Source organism: Centropristis striata, chromosome 2 (genome assembly GCF_030273125.1).
Source record: "Centropristis striata isolate RG_2023a ecotype Rhode Island chromosome 2, C.striata_1.0, whole genome shotgun sequence".
Taxonomy (NCBI): Eukaryota; Metazoa; Chordata; class Actinopteri; order Perciformes; family Serranidae; genus Centropristis; species Centropristis striata.
Genome location: NC_081518.1, coordinates 13,862,747 through 13,884,229, shown reverse-complemented (window position 1 = coordinate 13,884,229; position 21,483 = coordinate 13,862,747). Strand labels below are relative to the sequence as shown.

The 21,483-nt window shown below is 41.6% G+C and overlaps 1 protein-coding gene across 1 annotated transcript in view; it reads right to left on the bottom strand.

Moving 5' to 3' along the window:
• fbn1 (fibrillin 1) overlaps positions 1-16,854 on the bottom strand; it is a 68,838-nt gene extending 51,984 nt beyond the window's left edge. Inside the window, exons 1-9 of the mRNA XM_059348030.1 lie at positions 16,590-16,854; positions 16,088-16,378; positions 13,954-14,036; positions 12,563-12,661; positions 11,512-11,607; positions 10,373-10,468; positions 3,807-4,004; positions 2,769-2,894; positions 800-925 (exon numbers count right to left, since the gene is read on the bottom strand). Of these exons, the coding sequence (XP_059204013.1) occupies positions 800-925; positions 2,769-2,894; positions 3,807-4,004; positions 10,373-10,468; positions 11,512-11,607; positions 12,563-12,661; positions 13,954-14,036; positions 16,088-16,296 (1,033 nt within the window). The 5' untranslated portion in view covers positions 16,297-16,378; positions 16,590-16,854. The remainder of the gene's footprint in view (positions 1-799; positions 926-2,768; positions 2,895-3,806; positions 4,005-10,372; positions 10,469-11,511; positions 11,608-12,562; positions 12,662-13,953; positions 14,037-16,087; positions 16,379-16,589) is intronic.
• Between the last annotated feature and the right edge of the window lie 4,629 nt (positions 16,855-21,483).

Genomic DNA, 21,483 nt, shown 5'->3' with positions numbered 1-21,483 from the left:
CGTAGAGTTGGTTGGAGAAGAAACAGTCGGGCCCTTCAGGGGTCGGAGTAGACATTGCTGCATGGGAAACAGAATAAAATGTTTGGCGCAACAGTTTTCTGGAGCAAAAGACTCAGACATTCCTTCCTCACAAACATCCTCTCCTCGGGGGGTAATGTGAGTTTGCATATGTTTGTGTGTGAACGCATGTGTGTATACACTTGAGTATGTGCGTGTACATCTAATGGACTATACTGACCCAAATTCCTCCCTGGTCTGTTTTGGGTCATACTGAGCTGAACTTGTGAGCTTAAAAGGCTTTCTGGTGATTGTGTGTGTGTGTGTGTGTGTGTGTGTGTGTGTGTGTGTGTGTGTGTGTGTGTGTGTGAACCTCCCAGCATGCACACACTTCACAGTTCAAGCAGACTTACAGACAGACGCACACACAATTCACTTCTTCCAACTGTGATGTCAAAAAACAAAGTCCCTGAGCATGAGAGAAGTTCACTTCTCTCCTCGCGTCTCCTCCTCAGTTTAAAGAGAATATAGCTCATTGTTGTGGAACTAGAAACAAGTGACTACTGACCTAAATTCTACCAGCTGGAACGTTGGACAGATTTCAGTTCTTTTTGCGATCAGTGCCAGGCATAAAGGGAGAAGAACCAAAATAGGGTGGAAAAAGGAAAAAGAAGGAGGCGGCACCTTTTTTTGCTCAGCTCCTTTGTCTCATATTTCATCGATCCTGGTAACAATGAACCAAAGCAAATGCAGTCGATTATACTTTGGAGAGGTGTGACAGCTAGTGTGACAAACAGCTCACCTATACACTTGGATCCGTCCAAAGAGGTGTAATAGCCCTGGGGACACTTGCAGATGTAGCTGCCAACAGTATTAGAGCATTCACCTACACCGCAGAGACCAGGAATGTTTGCACACTCGTCCAGATCTACAAGAGAGGAGAGGAGAGGAGAGGAGAGGAGAAGAGAAGAGAAGAGAAGAGAGGAGAGGAGAGGAGAGGAGAGGAGAGGAGAGGAGAGGAGAGGAGAGGAGAGGAGAGGAGAGGAGAGAATGGCAAACTATTAAGTATTTCTCCAAACATTTTAGATTGCTTCCTGTTTGCTAAAAAAATTCTGCAGTAATCATAACTGTCGATGAAAGCCATTAAACTGAACTTGAAATGTGAATGTCTTCAATAGTGGCTAGAGCTCATGTTGGCAGTTACAATGGAAATAAGACATTGTCACAGGATATTAAATCCAGGGCCTCTGTAGCTGCTCCTCTGTTAGCACCATTGCACAAAGTCTGTTGAGGAACACACTGAAACTTACACCCGTTTGAAATGTCTTTTACACAGTCCAGAAGTTTTCCGGCAATTATTTCTGGGCATAAAATAGCACATATTTTATTCTGCAAATGAGTGCCACAAAAGCCTGCTCAGTCTGTTTCACTAGAGTTAAACTTGGTCTGGAAATTGTCATATTCATGTCTTAATGAGCCAATATTTTTCACAGGCTGACTGTGGGTCTTTATACGTGGAAGAAGAGAAGTGATGCAGAGAGAAGGATTTCACTTATAAGATCTTTTTCAGCCAAAAACATTCGAAAATATTACGAGTCTCTCAGTGGCCACAAATTTAAATTAGGAAAAGATTGTGATCTAATAATTATGTAAGCCTGTCTGAATTTGATAATTAGGATCTGCAGCTGAGAGAAAAATGTCATATAAATACTGCATGTGGACATAATCTCAACTGATTCAGCTTTTGATTCATGTTGTGCAGTGTCGACTGAGAAGCTCCTTAAAAGATTATTTAACTTTTGCCAAACAGTGGCCACTCTGTCTACTAGAGACAGTAATACTAAATTCTGGACTAGTTAGCACTAAGTTAAAATGCAAAATTACTGCAACATTACAAGTGTAAAAGTCATAGGTCATTATATGTATTATTCAGCAATATTTTAATTTACTAACGCTGGCTCACATTAGGGTTGGGTTCCTTTAACACTTAAGTTGATACTGGTGCCGAATTCAAGGTACTGGTACCCAACAGTACCTTTTTTATGGCTTTTTTCCTTTACAGGCTTACATTTAAAAATACATTCAGGGCTACACGTATAACATTCAGCCCGGGCCTGTCACCAGGGCATAGCATATGGGGATATAGTGTTGTTTGCTCTCTCTTTCTTTCTATACTCTCTCAGGTACCAAAACTTGGCACAGATTAATTTAAGACTCGGTAGTGCCGACATAATTCCGTCAGTGCCCTTAACCCTAGCTGACATTAGCCACCATAAGCTTTCTGTCATACCAGACCATGTCACTGTAGCAACAAACCCCCTGAGTGTACTGAAGTAAGCCATGGTGCATTTTATTGCCCATAATTTCAACTTTCATTTGTGGAGAAAGAAGGGGAAAAAAGAAAAAAGAAGTTACAAAGTCTCACTTTAACACATGTAAAGGGGGGGGGGGGGGGGGGGGTCTCTTTCAAGCTTCACAATTAAGTGTTAAACAGGATTACTGAGAGAAAGCTGAGTGCTGCTTTGGTTTAATTAAATGAATTTCAAGGGAAGGGCAAAGTGGCTTATGTGTGGTCTTTCCCCACAAAGTAATAATCAGAACACCGCGACTGAGGTAAAGTTTACCACAACTAGAAGGATGTGGCTTTCAACTCTACTTTCACATTGTTAATTAGGAACCTTAAAAATAATTTATTTTAGCCTACTCTGTCATTCAAACCAACACTGAACATTTCACAGTTTTTATGTGACGGCTGCTGGCTTGATTCTTACCTTCACATTTCTGTGAGACCTCATTGAACTTGTGCCCAGCTGGGCATTTACATTCAAAAGATCCCACTGTGTTGATACAGTTTCCTCCTTGACAGATGCCAGGGATGGCCTGGCACTCATCCACATCTGTACATAGAAAGCATACAATTAATACACACCCAAACACACACATATGGGCACACAGATTCCTTTAATCTACAAAGCAAGAAAAATGACAGTGAGATGGTAAAATAAACTCTGCAGAGGAGCCACAGACACACACATTAACACACAAATCTGCACACTCCTGGATGTGCATGGTTTTAAATTGGGTCTGCTTAAACAGTCTGGCTTAGACTTTGCTGCGATCAACAGAGTGACAAGGGAAAAGAGAAAGAGGGAGAGGAATGTCTCCTGCAGGAGTAACAGAAACTGAAGCCAAGTCAACCAAGGAAGAGGTAGAAATACAGAAAGGACAGGTCTACAGTCAAACAGAAGGTTTTATCCACCAATCTATCCATCCAACGAAATCTGTGAGTTACATTGATCATTAAATTAAATTCTTCTAATTAATTTGGCGGAATTAAATGTAAGTCTCAGGCTGAAAACCTCCAGGAGGCTGTGACCTGATGCAGTCTCAGAGCACTCCATGTTCCTCTGGGTCCTGGCTCAGGTCCGCCTCCCCTGCAGAGGTTCTGATGTTGTTGGGTCTGGAGCAGACAGGCAGAGGGCCGTCTTACCAGAAATGTGCTCTCCCACGTGGCACCACCACTGACCCGTGTTACTGACTCTGACAGTCGCGCCGCAGCAGGTGTCTGCGGGCATTCCATACACATGTGGGAGGCACTGCCACCCACCCCCATTTAACCCAATTAGAACTAATCCTCTGCAGAGGGGATGATGGGTAGAGATGAGGGGACGATAGAGGGAGAGGGGTGAAGGAGAAGGAGTTAAACGGGAAGAGAGGATAGAAGAAGGAGAGGGGAGGGAGGGTGACAGAGAGAAAGAAAACAGACAAAAACAGAAAAAGATACAGAGACGCTGAGGAACAGACTTTACCTTGGCACGCCCCGGTGCGGTGGTTTGGTATGAACCCTCTTCGGCAGGGGTGAGGCTGGGCTGGGCACATCTCACAGGGGTGACCCCACGCCCGTCCCACTGTGGCGCAGCACAAAGTCTTTGTGCACACAATGCCTGTGAGCTGGCCTTGACACATCTGGTTATGCACCGAGGCGAAGCACGGCCCGGTGCGATAGTCTGCAGAAGCAAAGCAGGAGTTTGTTTTCAGTGGAAACTTAGCTTTGTATCTTTATATCCAATACAAATGCAATGCAATACAGCAAAGTTTGGGGGTCAGCCAAACAGAAAGAGAAATTTGACTTCTGTTGGCTGAAGATATAAAACATGCAAAACCGTTCATTTGTGAAACATTTCGACCAAAACTGTGATAAAGAAAGCCAAAGCCAATGCTGTAAAACCATGAACCTGAACTGTTTCTGTGAGTGAATAACTGTCTGGCAAACATGAACAGAAACGCTTAAACAGAATGCAATTTCGCATGACATCTACAACTCACTTACATTATATGTGATGAAAGTGCTGCAGAGTGGACGGTAAGACACTCCATAAAGAATGCATTGTCTGTGCCTGGCATTTTAATCGGTCTGGCTCTCAGGTGCGTTGTACGTGCATGTGTGTGTGTGTGTGTGTGTGATAGAGAAAAGCACAGATAGCGAAAAGGGTCTGGAAAAACTTTTAAAGTTGTGTGGGCGGCTGTGGAGAGTAACAGACACAAGCTAGAATAAGCAAAGACACACAGACAATGAAAAAGCAGTCTGGTGCACACGTTATATGATCATCAGCTCTTTAGTTACCTGAACTGTGTTTTTAAGGCAATATGACACATTCACCATGTAGTGTGCTGCTTTTAATAATTTTTCTAGAAACACACAATCTAGGGGATAGGTCATCTTTAAGAGGGCCAGCAGAGGCTGACTGGCAGGGCGTGTCTGTGGAACACAGTAGGTGATTTCCACACTCGCTACACCAGCTTAGAATTAAAATGAAATTGCTTATAATAAATATGAGCTCAAGAGTGTGAAGAAAGTCCCTCCATTGGGATTCTTCACTTCTCCTCCCCTTCAAATTGGTTTAATCCTCATTCCCTTGATCCCAATGCTTGCATGCATCTATCCCCTCACTTCATCCTCTCTCCAAACACCACTCCTTAATTTCAAACTCCCCACGGATTTCACAGAATCACAGAATCTTATCAGGTGAAGGATTGGAAGATGGCGAAACAGAGATAGGGACGGAGAGAAAGAGAGGGGAAAACTCATCCCTCCCAAAAGAATCTGGCCGAGATCCAAAAGCAAAAATCATTTCCACATTTCACGGCAGACAACAGACAGCAAGAGGAAAGAGGGAGACCAGTTCCAACAGCGCAGTCGTTTAAAACAAACGAGACATTGTGCGTTTCCCGTGTGGACCGGGGCCCAGCCCAGACCCGTCACGTGCACCACAGCCTCCACGATCTCTCTGCTTCTGGCACCAGCGCTGTGTGAAACAGAACTGGGTCATCTCTCCTTCTCCTTCGCAATCCCTCCTGCTCAGGCTCGACTGGAGACCAAATGCTTTTGATTCTTTGTCTACTTCTCCGTCCACCCGGCGGAAGACAGTACTTAGTACATGTACTTAAGCACAGTTTGAGGTACTTTCTTACAACTTTCAGAGGAAAATATTATACTTCTTAAATTCGATACATTCATTTCAGAGCTACAGGAAAGTTAGTACCAGTTACTTTGAAGATTAAGTTACATGCTAAACACAAGCTCAGATTTAATGATGCATTGTAGCATAACTATCTCAAATATATTTTCCATTTTCATATGCACCAATCATCCCTTACTTAAAGGATATGGTGAGGGGATGGGGGGAGTTAAGTCACAGTATGCCAGTGCAATGCCAGCACAGACAACTTAATGTTAGTGTCAAAGGAAAATGTAACATCTTGCATTAAGGGATACTTTTGTTTTTTGCCCATAGACTGGATAAAAAATGGACTTAGTCTTGTGATGTCACTCATAGCTTTCAGAGGAACCGAACTCAGAGCTCAGAGTTGTTGGCCAAAAAAGGGGCAAAGAGTTGGAGCAGGAGTGAGCTGAAGTGGGCTGAATACAGCGACGAGCCAACTGTGAGAGCAGTCGCCTGTCACTCAAAGCAGCCACACCCCTAATTATGCGTAACTTTCATCCTTCATATGAATTAAATGGGTGAGTTATATGAAAATTCAGCCCCCTCACAGGGAATGAGCTATAGAGAGCAAAACAGTATTTCGTACCAGGCTGAAAACATTTAATTTCTGCTGTAAAGCATTTTAAGTGTCAATGGGACTTTAGTGGTGCAGGTAGGCAGATTTTCTTACTTTCAGACTGAGCCAAGCTTCATATTTAACAGATAGATATATGAGAGTGACATTATTCTTTTTTATCTCTAAGCAAGAAAGCCAATGATTGCCTTTCACCAAATGTCAAACTGTTCCATTGAATGCCAATGTAACAGTAATTTATAACACACTCCAAAGGGCCCATTATGCAAAATAAGCATTTTCAATTCAACATATTCCTGCTGAGTTCCCCTGCAGATTTTCTTAGATTTTTTCTTCTTTTCAATAAGAGTTCTGAATACTTCTTCCACCCCTGCTTTCAACAACATTCAGCTTTGAGACAAAAACCCAACCAGTTGCCAGGTATCTTCTGTGTCTACTTAAAGTCCACATTATGTGCCTTACCTACGACAACAAAGGAATACGCCGTACATAGGAAAAAGCAATTACAGGAGCAATGGAAAGTTTTAACATGGCGCCCATATAAGCGGCATACAGCAGACTGTGTAAAGAACTCAAGTTTCTCTTTTCATCAGCTTATGGTTTATGTGTCATTACTGTTGGGCTGCCACACATAATCCATTTGACATAATACCTGCTCATTACAGCTGAACAATCGCTAAAAACACAAAGATCTGAGCACAAAATGAAGCAAATACAAGCGCAGCACCTCAGCCAGCTGAGGTAAACAGGGAGAGGCGGACAGCTGTAGGGTGAAAGTGGTGTCATTTCATCTGTCATCTCACTGTCTCTCTGTGAACTGCATACAGCTGGGGGATCCACCCATGTCCTGTACATCTGGGAGCAATCGCACATGTTCACACACAAACGCACTCAAACACACATACACACAGAATCTCAGCCAATGTCCCAGCCCCTCATCCGTAGTCTAGCCAGAGATGATCTCAAAACAGAGCAAATCCTGAAAAAATGTTGCTCTTGTTTTTGCTTTACTGCTCTACTTTTGGAAACACGTTTGCATATTATGGTAGCTGCTTCGGTAAACATGCATTTTAAATTATTGGAGGGGAGAGTTTGTTTTGTCTCTCATCATAAGGCGATATCATGTCTGCGCAGAGGTCCAGCCACTTTTGGAACACAATAGAAATGTTGGCTTCCTCAATGTGAGTTTATGCACAACAACAGTCTCGGCGTTAACAGGAGGGAAGCCCGTCAGGAAGTGGGTCAATAGAGTTTCCTGGATTAACTCCAAAATGTTTGTACTCACACAGACACACACACAAAAATCCATCCACCTTTTCCATATCCACCCTTCCCCAATCTACCTCCTCGCAGATGGGGCTCACAGCATCCTTACATGCCTTAACATATGCGTCATTTGTGCACATGAAGGTTTGTGTGTGTTTCCATGCATGTGTAATGGGGTCTTATATCTGGGTGGGGCCTTCCCTATTGGCCCGTCAGCAGATTTCTCCATAGTCCCAGGACTAACAAGTTGAGCACACACTCAAACACACACTTGGTTATCTATCTCCTGAGGTTTGCATTGGACTTGAACAAGAGCCTGATAGGGGAAAGTCAGTGAGGCATAAAGAGACAAGAGAGCCCCTCAGCTGACTGACCCACTTCCCTGTTGTGCTCTGGCTGCTGACTTATTGACTGTGTAACTCACATGTCCTTCACCACCATCCCAAGTGAGCCCAATGGCGTCACACCGAAAGCTCGACTTTATTGCTCCGTAGCTAAACGACTCCCCAGCAGGAGCAAAAAGCCCTGCGTGCGATCAGCAGCAGTGTGGCTGGATCTCACCAATCCCACATTCCGACCTAAATCACATTTGTAACCAACAAAGAACATGTTGACGTACCAGGCTGCATTTTTCACTGCAGTCAGCTGTGCCTGGTGGTGGGACCATTGGTCAGCAGATCACAAGTCACTGGCAGCTCAAAGTCACACAGCCCTGAAGTGGTGATGTGTTCATGTTGAGGCCTGATTGCACCAGGATCTTTCCACATCCAAGTCAACCTTTGAGGTCTGAGTGCAGCGACTTCTCCCCTGGTCAGGTCACGTGTTTGTGGAAAACCTCATGTTCTTGCTAATGTGATAAGATCAAGTCATAATGGGGCAAGGTTCTGTAAATTGCATTAGAAACTTTGTGAATGTGCACATGAGTGTGTACACATGCACTTTATGCATGTGCTTGTGTTTGTGTGAGAGCACAATGGCTTTCCCTTGGGAGGCGATGGATACTTGCCAAGGAAATTCCAGCGAAAGTAACTTATCCCAAAACACCACTGTATCCGTTGGCCTACTTTCTCCACCTCTGGTGCAATCAAATGCAACACGAAGGACCAAATAACTGATCAATTTGCAGGGCTGCAAATACTGATTATTGTCATCATTAACCAGCCTTTTGATAACTGCTATGATTAATTAGCCAATAAAATGTGATAACAACATCTAGTCAGTAAAATTAATAATTAATAATGCATATCAACTCTACCCAGAGTCAAACACGCAATCTTCAAATAGTTTGTTTCTTCAACTAAAAACTAGGGGTCAACCAATATAGGATTTCTTTAGGCAGAGACAGTTTTTAACGGGAAATACTTCCCAATTATCTATATTTTTTTGCTACAATAAAGAGAAACCTTTTCTATGTGGATTGGGCACCAATATAACTATGCAAAGGTACTCTAAAGGCTACATTTTCAAACAAACAAAAAAACATTTTACATTACACATTATACATACAATCTATTACATTGTCAACATTGTCAAAATAAATTAAAATGAAAATTAATAGCTAATTAAACATTATAACCTTTTATTACCAGTCAATTGCAGACTGAAATTATGTTTTTATTCAATAGCTAACACCAATTCTAACTCAACAAGCATAATTTTATGCTTTACATGTTTTCGACAACAAGTTCATATCATATCGCTGCATATCTGATGCATATATGACAATAAAGATTGATGCCAATATGTCTGTGACATCAACCACCTGGTACATCAGTTTATTCAAACCCCAAAATACTCAACTAATTTTGATACAAACCAGAAACAGCAACAAGTCCTCACCTTTAAGTAGCTGGAAACAGACATTTTTGCAAGATAAATGGCCTAAACGACTAATCAAAGACCAAACTGGAAAGTTCGGGCCTTTCGAAATCTTGGATTTCATGGAAACATGAACAAACAATGACACACCTCAATTCAGCACAATGAACCGTGTTAATCACAATGTTGATGATGGAAGTTGGTCTCCAAGCAGCTGTTCCCAGAAACACACAAACAACAAAAAGTCTGCTTGTTTCACTCATAGAAAGACACTGTCAATATAGCAGACAAGAAACAACCTTTCATAAAGCAGCAGATAGCGAGTGGCCAGTCTGCATGCTTGTCACCTTAGATGGACACAACAGCAGAGCATTTCAGAGAATCCCTGAGTTCACTGAAAAGTATGAACATCGAGAAGAAACTGTGTGCTTAATTTGAATTCCTCAACAGTCTCACGGAGCCTTTGGCAAAGCTTCCACAGGAAATTTTGGAAACCAATGTCACAACATCTAGAAGTGTGCTTCAGCAGATAAGACCTGGCGCTAACCCACCAGGCAACCAGATAGTGTCCCATTAGCTGCAGGGTTGAAGAAAACACTAAAGTAAACCAAAGGACAAATCCTCTGAAGCATGGCCTCGTTAAAGGGCACGTTACTAATTAGGAGCTCTGTTGCTAATCCAAATATTAGTTTTACAAGGTCGCCAATTTGACCTGGACAGGTCATCACCATCACAGATCCCCTGCACATACACAAAACACGCATGTTTCAGCCACAAACACAGCTCAGGGTGCTGTTGGTTTGCGTGTGCTTGTATACTTTGGAGCCTTTGCTCACATGTGCCAGAGAGCAACCACAGGAGGATGGGAGGTCTTCAGTTAACAAACAGCGCACATTTAGAAAGACATTACATTCCCCAGAGCGCTGTTTCAGAGCAGATGTGGAAAATAATGGTCATTTCTGAGCTCAAGCTTGACATGCAAATGTTCCACAACAAACCACATTCCTGGAGCCGGTGGCATGACTAAGCAGGAATTGTCTTCAGTCACAGAAAACAACGGCCATTCAGCACAGAGTCACGTTTTTTTGTTTTTTTTAAAGCAGCACGTGTGGCTTTGAAAACCACTTCTACTGCAGCAGTGTAGTGAATGTAGAGCACAGAGACAGAGTGATGTAAGATGAGTGAGAGAAAAGCTGAGTGTGGCGCTCATTACCTCTCTCACACTGAGCCCCGGTGAAGCCGTAGGTACACACACATCTGTTGGGAGCCACACACCTTCCTCCATTAAGACAGCCATTTTCACAAACCGCTGGAGAAGACAAGAGAAAACAAAACAATGACACAACACCAACATGAGGACACGACTGTGAGTTACAAAGAAAAGATTTCTGGTTTATGGGTCTCATGTTTTGATCGTAATTTCTATTGGTTACGGTAACATTACAGCTACTAAATTAATTGCAGAGATGTGGGAACATGATGACGTTGCTAAAAAGAAGTCAGATGTGGTGACAAACAGAGCAGCCATTAATCAGACCAGCCACAGACAAACTGAGGCACATTAAGGAAACCACTTTATTTGGAGGTAAATGCTGGCAATCATGCTTAACTACACAGAAAAACACTGCACACACAATAGTAATTTGCACACAATATAGTAAGTATGCAAGATGAATCAATAAGTTGACCTGTACACTGTATTAGATGTTTAAAAGAGTTTGATTAATCATTTTCCAGTTTGTTTTCTCTTCCAATTAGCTGACTTTTCATCTCACTGCTCGTGTTGATTATCTCAACTTTTCATTTCTAAGCAGCAGAGAACAGCAGAATGACTGAAGTAAACATTTATAATTACAACTTTTGACATTTATGCAGACAAAACTCTTCTTGAGGTCGTGCACAAGTTTATAAGCCTCTGAGATTATCACACACTGAAAAGGCATTGCTCTACACTTGCCATCTGTTGTGTATGAGCCGCAACGGCCACAGTGTTTAAGTTGTTATGTGCAGTGCACAATAAAGTCAAGCTAGGAACTGAAGCTGCGGTCGAAAAGATATTGAACATAACATAATTGTAATTAGTTTAAACCAAAACCTACAAAGTAATATATAAAACCGCAGCGATTGAGACAAATGACAAGAATACAGCACTGGAAACACTAACGCTTTTGTCCACAGGGGCTGCCAAAACAACACAAAATGAAGGTTCTTTGAAGTTGCTTTAAAAGGGAAAAAAATGGGAAATGGAGGATATGTATCTTTCTCTTAAATAAATCTAAAATGATGTTTAAACAAGCTAATATGTCAAAGTGTGTCACAACAGTCTTGTGGTATTTTTAGGAGGATCCTTACGTTGACCACAGTGGTTTCCCACGTAGCCTTTCTGACACTGGCAGTTGTCCTCAGCACATGTTCCTCCATTCATACAGCGGATATTACAGTGCTGGACTGTGGGCACAACCACACACACACACACACACACACACACACACACACACACACACACACACACACACACACACACACACACACACACACACACACAGCAATGTGGGGAGTTAAATTCAGAGTACACAAACATAGGCTGCACATTAGATTTACAACATAAAAAAATGCACCCTGAACTCGAAAGTCATGCTCAGATATAATTTCCTAGAAATCTATGGTGTGCAAACAGATGAGCGCATTGGACTGAAGCGCTGTTAGCTGCAAGAAGAGCAACATGGAGGAGATGTTGACTGTGGATGTCGTCCAATGCACACACACACACACACACACACACACACACACACACAACAACAACAACAACAACAACAACCCATGAGATTGACCGCTATTTGCAAGAACGTGATTGCAACATATATCAACTGCTTGACACAGTTTCAAGGGATGTTTGCAGGAGGTTTGGCTTAGTGTCTTTTTTTTTTTTTACCATGCTAGTAAGTGCTTATTACTAATGGTGAGGAGTAGAAAAGTTAGGAAAAAAGATGCAAATAGTAGTGTGGTCTGAACATTAAAAAAATCTGACCCAGTTACAATCTCTTTCATTTTTATCCTTCGGAGGAAAAGATATGACATGACTGCATGTTCTCTGTCATCTATCACCTGTCATGGTGTGTAATTATTGTTACTGCATGGTGAAATGTTTTTCTTCAGATTATAGATGCTTTATTAAAAAAAATTCAAAGTCAGGGGTGTGGTCTAGGCCAAGCTTTCCAAGAAACACTTAGTTTCAACATACACTCCTTTTACATAAATCATACCATTACTGTGTTTATCTATAGGCCAAATACCAGTTGACGCATCAATGCACACTACAGTATATCACAAATCCCATCAAGCTGAGGATAAGAAGCTTCAAAGGATTTCAGTCTTTGGGAAAGGGGAGGTGCTGTTTAACGACCTGACTTGGATCCACAGGATGGGGCAATCTGGCCGTTGGGGCAGGTGCACATGTTGGGTCTGGAGCAGAAACCATCTCCACATGAACTCCGGCAGATCGCTGCAAAGAGAAACATGATACTGGATCAAAACAACGTAAAAACATTCATTGTCAGGTGCAAGATAAAATAACAGTCCAATGCTCACTTAATCGTGCCAGGATTTGTCTTGATTGTGCGTGAGAGAAAATTTATGTTATGTATCTGTTGTTTATCAGCCTGTCCACGGCGGGTTTTGAATTTCAGGTTTGAATTTCATTTGGTGCAACTTGAGGCCATGATCTAAACCTCATACTAAACTCTCATCTATAATATTTAAAAAATCAAACAGACCACAGTTAAAATGAGGCCAAATCTTCCTTTTAACCTTAATTTTGGTTACAGTTACAGAAGCCCACTTGGCAACAGCATCAAGCTATTTTCTTCTTTGAGTTCTGTTGCCATAAAAGTGTACCAGTGTGTGTTTTCAGTTGCCGCTTGCTGATTTTTGCTCAGTTTGTTCTCTTTCCCACAGACTGTTGTTGGCATGGTCCCCTGACCCCTGCTCCCATCAGGTAGAGTCCAGCCACTGACCCCTACTCGCTGAACCCCACTGCTAAACAATGTCATTAGAGCCGCGACAGGCATCCGGCCAGCCGACCAGCCAGACTGCAATCACACAACTCTACAGCCTCTCAGACCTTCCTGTCTACTGAGAGGGAGAGAGAGGGAGAGGGAGAGGGAGAGAGAGAGAGAGAGAGAGAGAGAGAGAGAGGGGTTGGGAGGAAATACAAAAAAAGAAAAGAAACCAGAAAAAGAAACTACTGCCCCAATACCAAAGGAAATAGTCTAAAATTTATGACAAATTGTCACTTGTTTTTTGTCATGTTATGGCACCATTACGCACACCAATGTAAATACTCTATGAAAAATGATTGAAACATCTATCTCTTTTAAATATTTTTTGCAATAGACAATGTTTGCACAATTTTTGTTGATATACTGAACAATTTGAGATCTAGTTTGGAATAAGTGGACCATAAGGGTTTTTTGCTTACTTTTTTCACCTTCTGAAAGTGTTAGCTGTCAAATTGACAAGAATAAGGATTAATTAATGAGTTATATGCTGCAAATCAATGGATAATGATGTTTGGTCTGTGAGAATCAATTAGGGGGGTTATTCCAACACAGTAGACGTTTTCAGGTCATGTAACATGCATATACTGGTGCATGTCCCAGGTTTATAATACTCTGTGACTGAATGGCTCCAGCAGGGCGCCAGACTTTAAAAACTACTGCAGGTGATGGTGATGAAGAGCTCAAAGATGTACCTGAGCTGAATTTACAGTAGAGGAATAATGGAGTTCATACTCACGGACAATGCATTGGTTCCCTCCAGTCAGAGTCTTCCAGCCTGGGCAGCAGTAGGCGTTGTTCCTTGAGCCACACACATTCGGCCTGTGGAAGATGTAGCATCCAAGGGTTAATGATCGATGTTACACAATTCAGATTGCTCTCAAGTCAAGCCACTTTTATTCATACAGACCATAATCAAACAAATATTTGTCCTTGGCCCTGGATTGCTGAATAAATGTTCTTGACCCCCTCTGGAGGACACTTCATCAGACATAGCATTAATAAGGGCACATTGTTCAAAGACACTTCAGCTGGATCAAAATTCAGTCATCACGTGCTCACCTCCATGTCACATGCCAGTGATCTTCATAGGACAAGGAAACACACAGCCCCTCCCAAACTACTGAGAGTATATTTTCACTGCCCCCCAAAATCTATAAAATGTTCATTACTTTTGTAAAAAACATATTGTTCAACAACATGACATGTTTTTTGGTTGCGACTCAATGAAGCAAAGCCTACTTTAGACTAATGGTTATAGTTATACACCAGTTTTACGGTATATTAAGTATGAAAATTGATGTTATCATACATGTTTATCTAATAAATTTGTGCCACACATGCAGTGATAATTGATTAATTATTTTCTCCTTTTTCCTCCTTCAAATGGAAGATGTAGTTCCTCCAATATTTTATTTGATTTCAAAAGGGAGACTTTTTACACATATTTCCATTTTAAAAATGGTCGCAAGTGTTTGTTAAACCAAAAAAAGCTTCTATTTCCATTCCATTAAGGGTCAATGTAACTGATATTTAGAAGAAGAAGAAGAAGTGGAAGAACTGAATACTGTATACTGTGATATTTTGCATCACATACAGTTACAACCCAATTTATTACCTCTTATCATGGTTGTCAGAAGTCCAGAATAAGTCAGACTATAAAGTATTTCACAAGACAAAAAGTTTAAAGACAAAATATAGCGTATTATTTACCACTTGAATTAAGCAGTGATCCCTCAGATTCAACGTGTGTCCCATTGTGGGGTCTTGGCCCTCAGGTTGGGAGCCATTGGACTATGTTATGCTGTGTGCTACTTGTGGCTACTGTGGGGCGCGGCCTGGCAGGCAACATTTGGCACTTCTTGATACAAAATGCAAAAATGAGTTTGTGAGGAAAATATTATGCTGTGCAAGGTGTTTTAAGAAATTTGATGCACCTGTTAAAAAAAACACACACACACTCCAGCTGACATAGAAGTGAATGCCTGGGCCATATTGCCATCTACAGGACTGCATGAATGTGTAACCACCCACTGGGCATGTATTGACCCAAGGGTCAGTGTATATACTGTGCAGTTTAACTCCAAACAGATCAACGAGGTGAATAATGAAGCCTGTTGGATCTCTGAAACATTCTTATACTGGTAAGTCAGCGTGACACATTGTGCACTTCCTGCCTCTGAACCCAGATGCTCTGATAAATTAACTTAAAGCATGTCACATAAAAAATGCCTGGGGAGAACGCTCATTGAGCTGTCTACTGTGTGACCTTCATCAGCTGTTTGCTGTCATCGTTGGACACAGACGTTCTTTTCTTTTCTTCTTTCTTTCTGTCTGTCTTTCTTTTTCTCTCTCTCCCTTCACGTACACACATGCACACACAACCTCTCCAGCAGTGACCCACTGTGTACAGCTGCAGATGTGATTTATCCACAACTGGGGTGTGGTGTTTTTGGCCAGAAAGAGGATTAGGCTGTTAGTCTCTCTCTCTCTCTCTCTCTCTCTCTCTCTCTCTCTCTCTCTCTCTCTCTCTCTCTGTCTGCCACAGCCACACACGACCAATGGCCTCCTTTGTTTGGATGTAATTTATTATTGCAGTCAGCAGGAATGTGATATTCTTGCCAGTATTTAATTACTAAACTTTGCTCCAAACTTCCCATCATAGACAATGTCACTCATGAGTCTCAATTCCCCCTTATTAAAAAAAAGTTTTTTCTTAACCTTTAGTGATCATGAAGGACCAACAGGTTATACAAACAAACACCTGTGCTAACACACACATAAAGATCCTCATTTAAAATAAAATTTTAGGGTATTAAAGAATAGTGGAAGAACAAAGTTCTTATAAATAGGAATTATCATAGTCACATTACCCTCTGAGGACCTCCGACCCTCCCCTCCTCTTGGCCCTGCTGGCTCTGGACTCGGTCTGCTTGGTCACCAGCTCGCTGTCCTCGGTGTCCACGACCTCTGCAGCGTCTCTCAGCTCGGGGCAGAGCGACAGCAAGGCCACCAGAGCCACGGCCAACTGCAGCAGCCGTCCTCTACGCTTACTGTCCGGCATATCCACTCTCAAGTTCATGCAACTCCACTGCCCGGTAGAATAAAAGTCTCCTCAACTAGTTTCCCCAGCCCTCGTCGACCTCTGCAGACTTGAGTCAAAGCTGCAAAACAATACAAAAAAAAGTTTGGAAAAGACGCAGAGGAGAATGCAGGAGATGCTGCGCACAAAAGAAAAACAACTCTGCTGCACTCGCAGAGGTGGCTGGTGTGATATCACTTCCACCATTATTAAGTTAGAAAATCATTCAGCTCAGTTGCAAAAGCATGAAAATTATTTAGTGCAAATTGCGCATGAGTCAGTCGTTACTTTACCTTGTCTCCCGCACAGGAGATTCGCCTCAGACCCGCCAGAGGACTACTTGACTTCACTGTGACTTGCAGGTATTGCTGAATAAACGTTAAGAAGACAACTGCAGAGAAGAACAAAAGTCACTGAAACTTTTCGCTGAGCTTCTATAAATAGATGCGCATCGTAACTTTTTGGAGACTGCTCGTGCGCATCCAGTTGTGTGTTGACTTTGCATGGATAAGTTAGAGGAGCTGATGCATTCCAGAGGATGAGAATGGCAAAACTCACTGTGTGTCTCTCTCTCACTGCACAGCTCTTTCCTCATCCCTGCGCTGCTCAACTTTCCCCAAAACGTTTTTTTCTCCTTCCCCCTGCTCTCGCGATACAAAAGCTTGAATGAAAAAATGCACAAGTTAAGCTCTGGACATGTAGCTTGGGCTTTTAACTGTTGCAGTAACATTGAAGTCAACCCAAAGACGTTTGGAAGAGAAAGACAGAGTTTCCAATACACTCTTGAATCTGTGTCAAAGTTACATCATACATATTCTACAATGAGATCTTTTTTGTGTGTGTATTTTTACAAGCAATGCACCTGCACTCTTTACTATAAAATGGTTAATAGTTCTAACTAATAACTTCACTTATGTTGTTAACAACTAATACCCAGTTTTTAAAATTTTTTAATCATTTCCCCCTGCATTTTATAATGATGCGTTATAAATGGTAGCTCAATAATCAATGCTTATGGGTTTCTCACCTTCTCACCGACCAGACGTCGGGACTTTGACACAGTCACAAATCTAATTTTTTTCAGAGTGAATAAAATACAAAAAACAGTTTCATCCTCTCTTCATTTAGTGTTGGATTATGCCCTATACATATTTACACTGTACATTCTGGATGATTTGAGGAATTTTGTCCAGTGCAGTGATAGTTTTCACACACACTGATTCATGGCTGCAGCCACGCCCAGCAAATATAGAGTCAGCCTGGCTCCTCTCTCAAGTATGCTATCACTCTAAAACCTCTTGTATATTCCACTACATTAGTTTCCACTATCAGCTCTTTTCCGTCTTTCTTCTCTTCATTATTATCCACATTCTCCACTCACACATGTCCAAACACAGCCTCAGCCTACACTCGTTCATAGCTTGTGTGTTGATTTCTGCACATTAGATTTGCTAGTTTTGATCAAGACAATAGCTGCATGGAATAAGATCACCACAGAACTTTGCAGGGTTTAGACAGAACACTGACTTTTCTGTTTTTGTTGACCCACATTACTTTACCCCTGAGCTGCAAGCCTCAGCCCATTTCTTCACCTCTTCTGTAAAGAAGTTGGTGTTGACCTGCTCCTGCTGCAGCAGGCGTCTCGCCTTATGTAGTATTTCATCTGCTGCACAGGATAGTATATATATCATAAACTTCCACAACTTTTCTTTTCCATCCTCTGACACTCAGGTTGAGGCACGCATCTCCACTAGCCTCACTGACATCTCCAGTTGGAAGTTTGCCCACCACCTCAAACTTAGTCTCAACAATACTGCGCTGCTTTTTTTCCCCTGGAAAGTCCTGCCCTCTGCAAGGCCTCTCCATCACTGCTGACAAGACCACGTTTACTCCTGAACTCACTGCCAAGAGTCTTCGTCTGCCTCAAGACAACCAACTGTCAGGCAGCACCCGGAGTGCAACCACGGTGCAATCCTGCAGGCTCGCTCTTAAAAACAGCCACCCAATTTTCTTTGCAGTGTCCTTACAAAAACGTCTTTATTTTTTCTATAGTTATGTCCTATTTGGGCTACTGCAGCCCTCTCTGTTAGACAAACTCCTCCAACACGCCCCATAAACCCCCGACAACTCCACCAAAATACTGGAGGCCGCCACATCTTCAGTTTCACCATTTTACTCCCTTTGTAAACTCCCATTCCTGACTTCCTTAACGCTTTAAGGAAATCTTTGCCCATACCTCCATGTCATGGTCCAAACTTTTTTCCTGTTGGTTCTCCTGGTCATTGTTTCATCAAGTCATCTCTCTGCTAGCGGCATAACAGTGAACATTTTAATCTGAATAGGCCTGTAACTTTCTTTTTTCTTTTTTCATATTAATAACCTTACATCTGTGTAAATATTACATATTTTTATATGCTGACAACACTGACAACACAATATACTAAAAGTCAAAAAAGTAAAATGACTCATTATGCAGAATGGCACATTTCAGAATAGTCACTATATAATTTGATTATAATTATTGATGCATTGACATGTACAAAATTTTAATGTTTCAGCTTGTTAAGGTGTGTCTAATTTTAATGACTTTATATCCTGCTGGGTTACTTGTAAATTTCCTATGGATGAAGTCTTATTTTATCTCGATGCATACATACATACATTGCATTATAATACATTATAATTTATTTTGTTCTATATATTTTGTGTTCAGAATTATTCACAACTTGGAAAATAACTGTGTCTAAAGATATCAAATAATGCAGTTTTTATGGAGTAAGAAAATACAATATTTGCCTCTGAACTGTAGTATTAGTAGCAGTAAATAATACCTTAAAATTGTTATTAAAAAATACTGTATTTAAACAAATGTACTAGTTGGACTCCACCACTGAAAAGTGGCCGAGGGCCGCACTAGCTTTCACCTGCAAAATGTTACTAAAGGAGACACATGTCGACCACAATGAGATGGAAAATGTCCACAATGAAACATAAAACAAATAAACGAAGATAAACAAAAGAGACCGAAATAGTTGCAAAAGAGGGCAAAACCAGCACAAACAGACAGTGGCCACAAAAAGACACAAAAACAAGACACACAAAACCACAAAAAGATAACTAAAAAGAGATGTAACGATAAAAAGAGAGGCAAAAGCATCACAAAGTGCATCTCCTGCTCCCATGTAGAAAGCATATGTCTGCACCCAGGGGCCCATCGTCTCATAATCCACATGCCAATGCTGTCGTTACTCATGAATTCATATTACAAAGGAGCTCTAGATCGCTCTAACAAAGCTATTTTTTCATTTTTCTTAAAAAAAAACATATGTAGACGTTCAGGAAGAACTCAGGACGCTCAAAGTGAAGTCGGATCAATGATAGGTATTCTAGTTTTGCCAAAAATGCTTTCTGTTCAAGGCCAGAATTTCCAGTTTGTCGACCTCTGGCTGCTCAGTGTGGCCGAACTGTCTATAGTTTGAGCCGCGTTGAACAAAAATTGCAGCAAGTTTAAATGAGCGTGGAGCTAAACAACCCGTCATCATAACACAGGTTGGAAAAATGGAAGAAGAGAGCTTCATTTTAAGATGAAGTGCATTTTGACTAGCCTGCATTTATTTATTAATTAATATTACAGTTTTTGATTTTACATTTTACAAAGGAAATTTTTATTTACACTTCTTTATTGTGTGGGGGAAAAAAATGTAATTATCAGACCGCCATTACATTTTTCATCTTGCACACCCCCTAGCGGTGGCTCGCGCACCCCCAGGGGTGCATGCACCACACTTTGGGAATCCCTGCCCTAGACAATTACAGGTTGTCTTACATAGTTTTTGCTGCTTCTTCTAGGGTGGGTAGATAGATATCTTGCCTTATTAGATGGAGGGCCAGGGACCTACGGAAGCCCTAAACGGCCATGCATTCATATATTTTTTTCTCATGATAACGAGTTAATTTCATTTGTTTTCTCGAGATAACGAGTTAATTTCATTTGTTTTCTCGAGATAACGAGATCATTTTCTGGAGATCTGTAGTCCAGACACGTAGCCAGCAAAGGGCCCGCCCATTTTACTCACTGGCCCACCCAGCCAAGTATGATAAAAACATATTTTGTTACCAAAAAATATAAACATGTATGTAAGAAAGGAAATAAATGTATGATTGTATTTGTCACCCGGCCCATGTGGGATGAGCCTCTCCACACCCTGGAACTCTGCGTTGTGTTGTTTATGATGATGTAGGGTGGAGGAGGGACCAGTCGGACACGGGTGGTCGTTATATATTTGCGGCTCAACTATAGCACATGACACAGAAATGCAGTGCCACCCACCTTCCTACAAGTGCTGATTGCACTTAGATTTGTATGATTTTCGTGCTTTATTTCTTACAGTATTAAACGGTAGTTAAGGTGTCAAGGCCTGCATCAGACAGAATTCTCACATTAACAGCAAATGGTTTCAGTACCATGGATAGCTCATGCGTAACAGAAAATGCGCAGATCATAGCCTACGGCAACCAGTTTGTGTGGAAACCAGTAAGGACACAACACCGGCCTTTAGACTTTCTGTTGTCTCATGCCAGTGTTAACTTGTACTGTTTAAGATTGAGCTGCCAGCCGTTGTGAGAAATATGTTTTTATCAAACTTGGCTGGGTGGGCCAGTGAGTAAGCAGTGAGTAGGCCCATTACTGGCTACGCGTCTGGACTACAGATCTCAAGAAAATCATTTCATTATCTCGGGAAAACAACTGTCTTGAGATAACGAGATAATAACGAGATAATTATCTTGTTATCTCGAGAAAAAAATATATGAATGCATGGCCGTTTAGGGCTTCCGTAAGAGACACTTATGCTGTTGTACTACAGCACTTGTAGGAAGGGTGGCGGCACTGCATTTCTGTGTCATGTGCTATAGTTGAGGGGACAGCTCATTAACAGTAAAGTTGTGGCCATAACTAAAATCAAGATTCTTAAATCTCCATGGGCCTGAAAGGAATTGCAGAGTTGGGTGATGATGCTCTGTGGGTTCCTACTGTAAGTACCCCTGGCTCATTCCACACCATAATTAAATTGATGAAAAAACTGTCATTGTTCATTCAATTTTAATGTGTGCTTATGTGTGATTATGTCCTACTCAGAATGATAAGAAGTATATTTGTAACCAGGACAGTGACTGCACTAGACACCT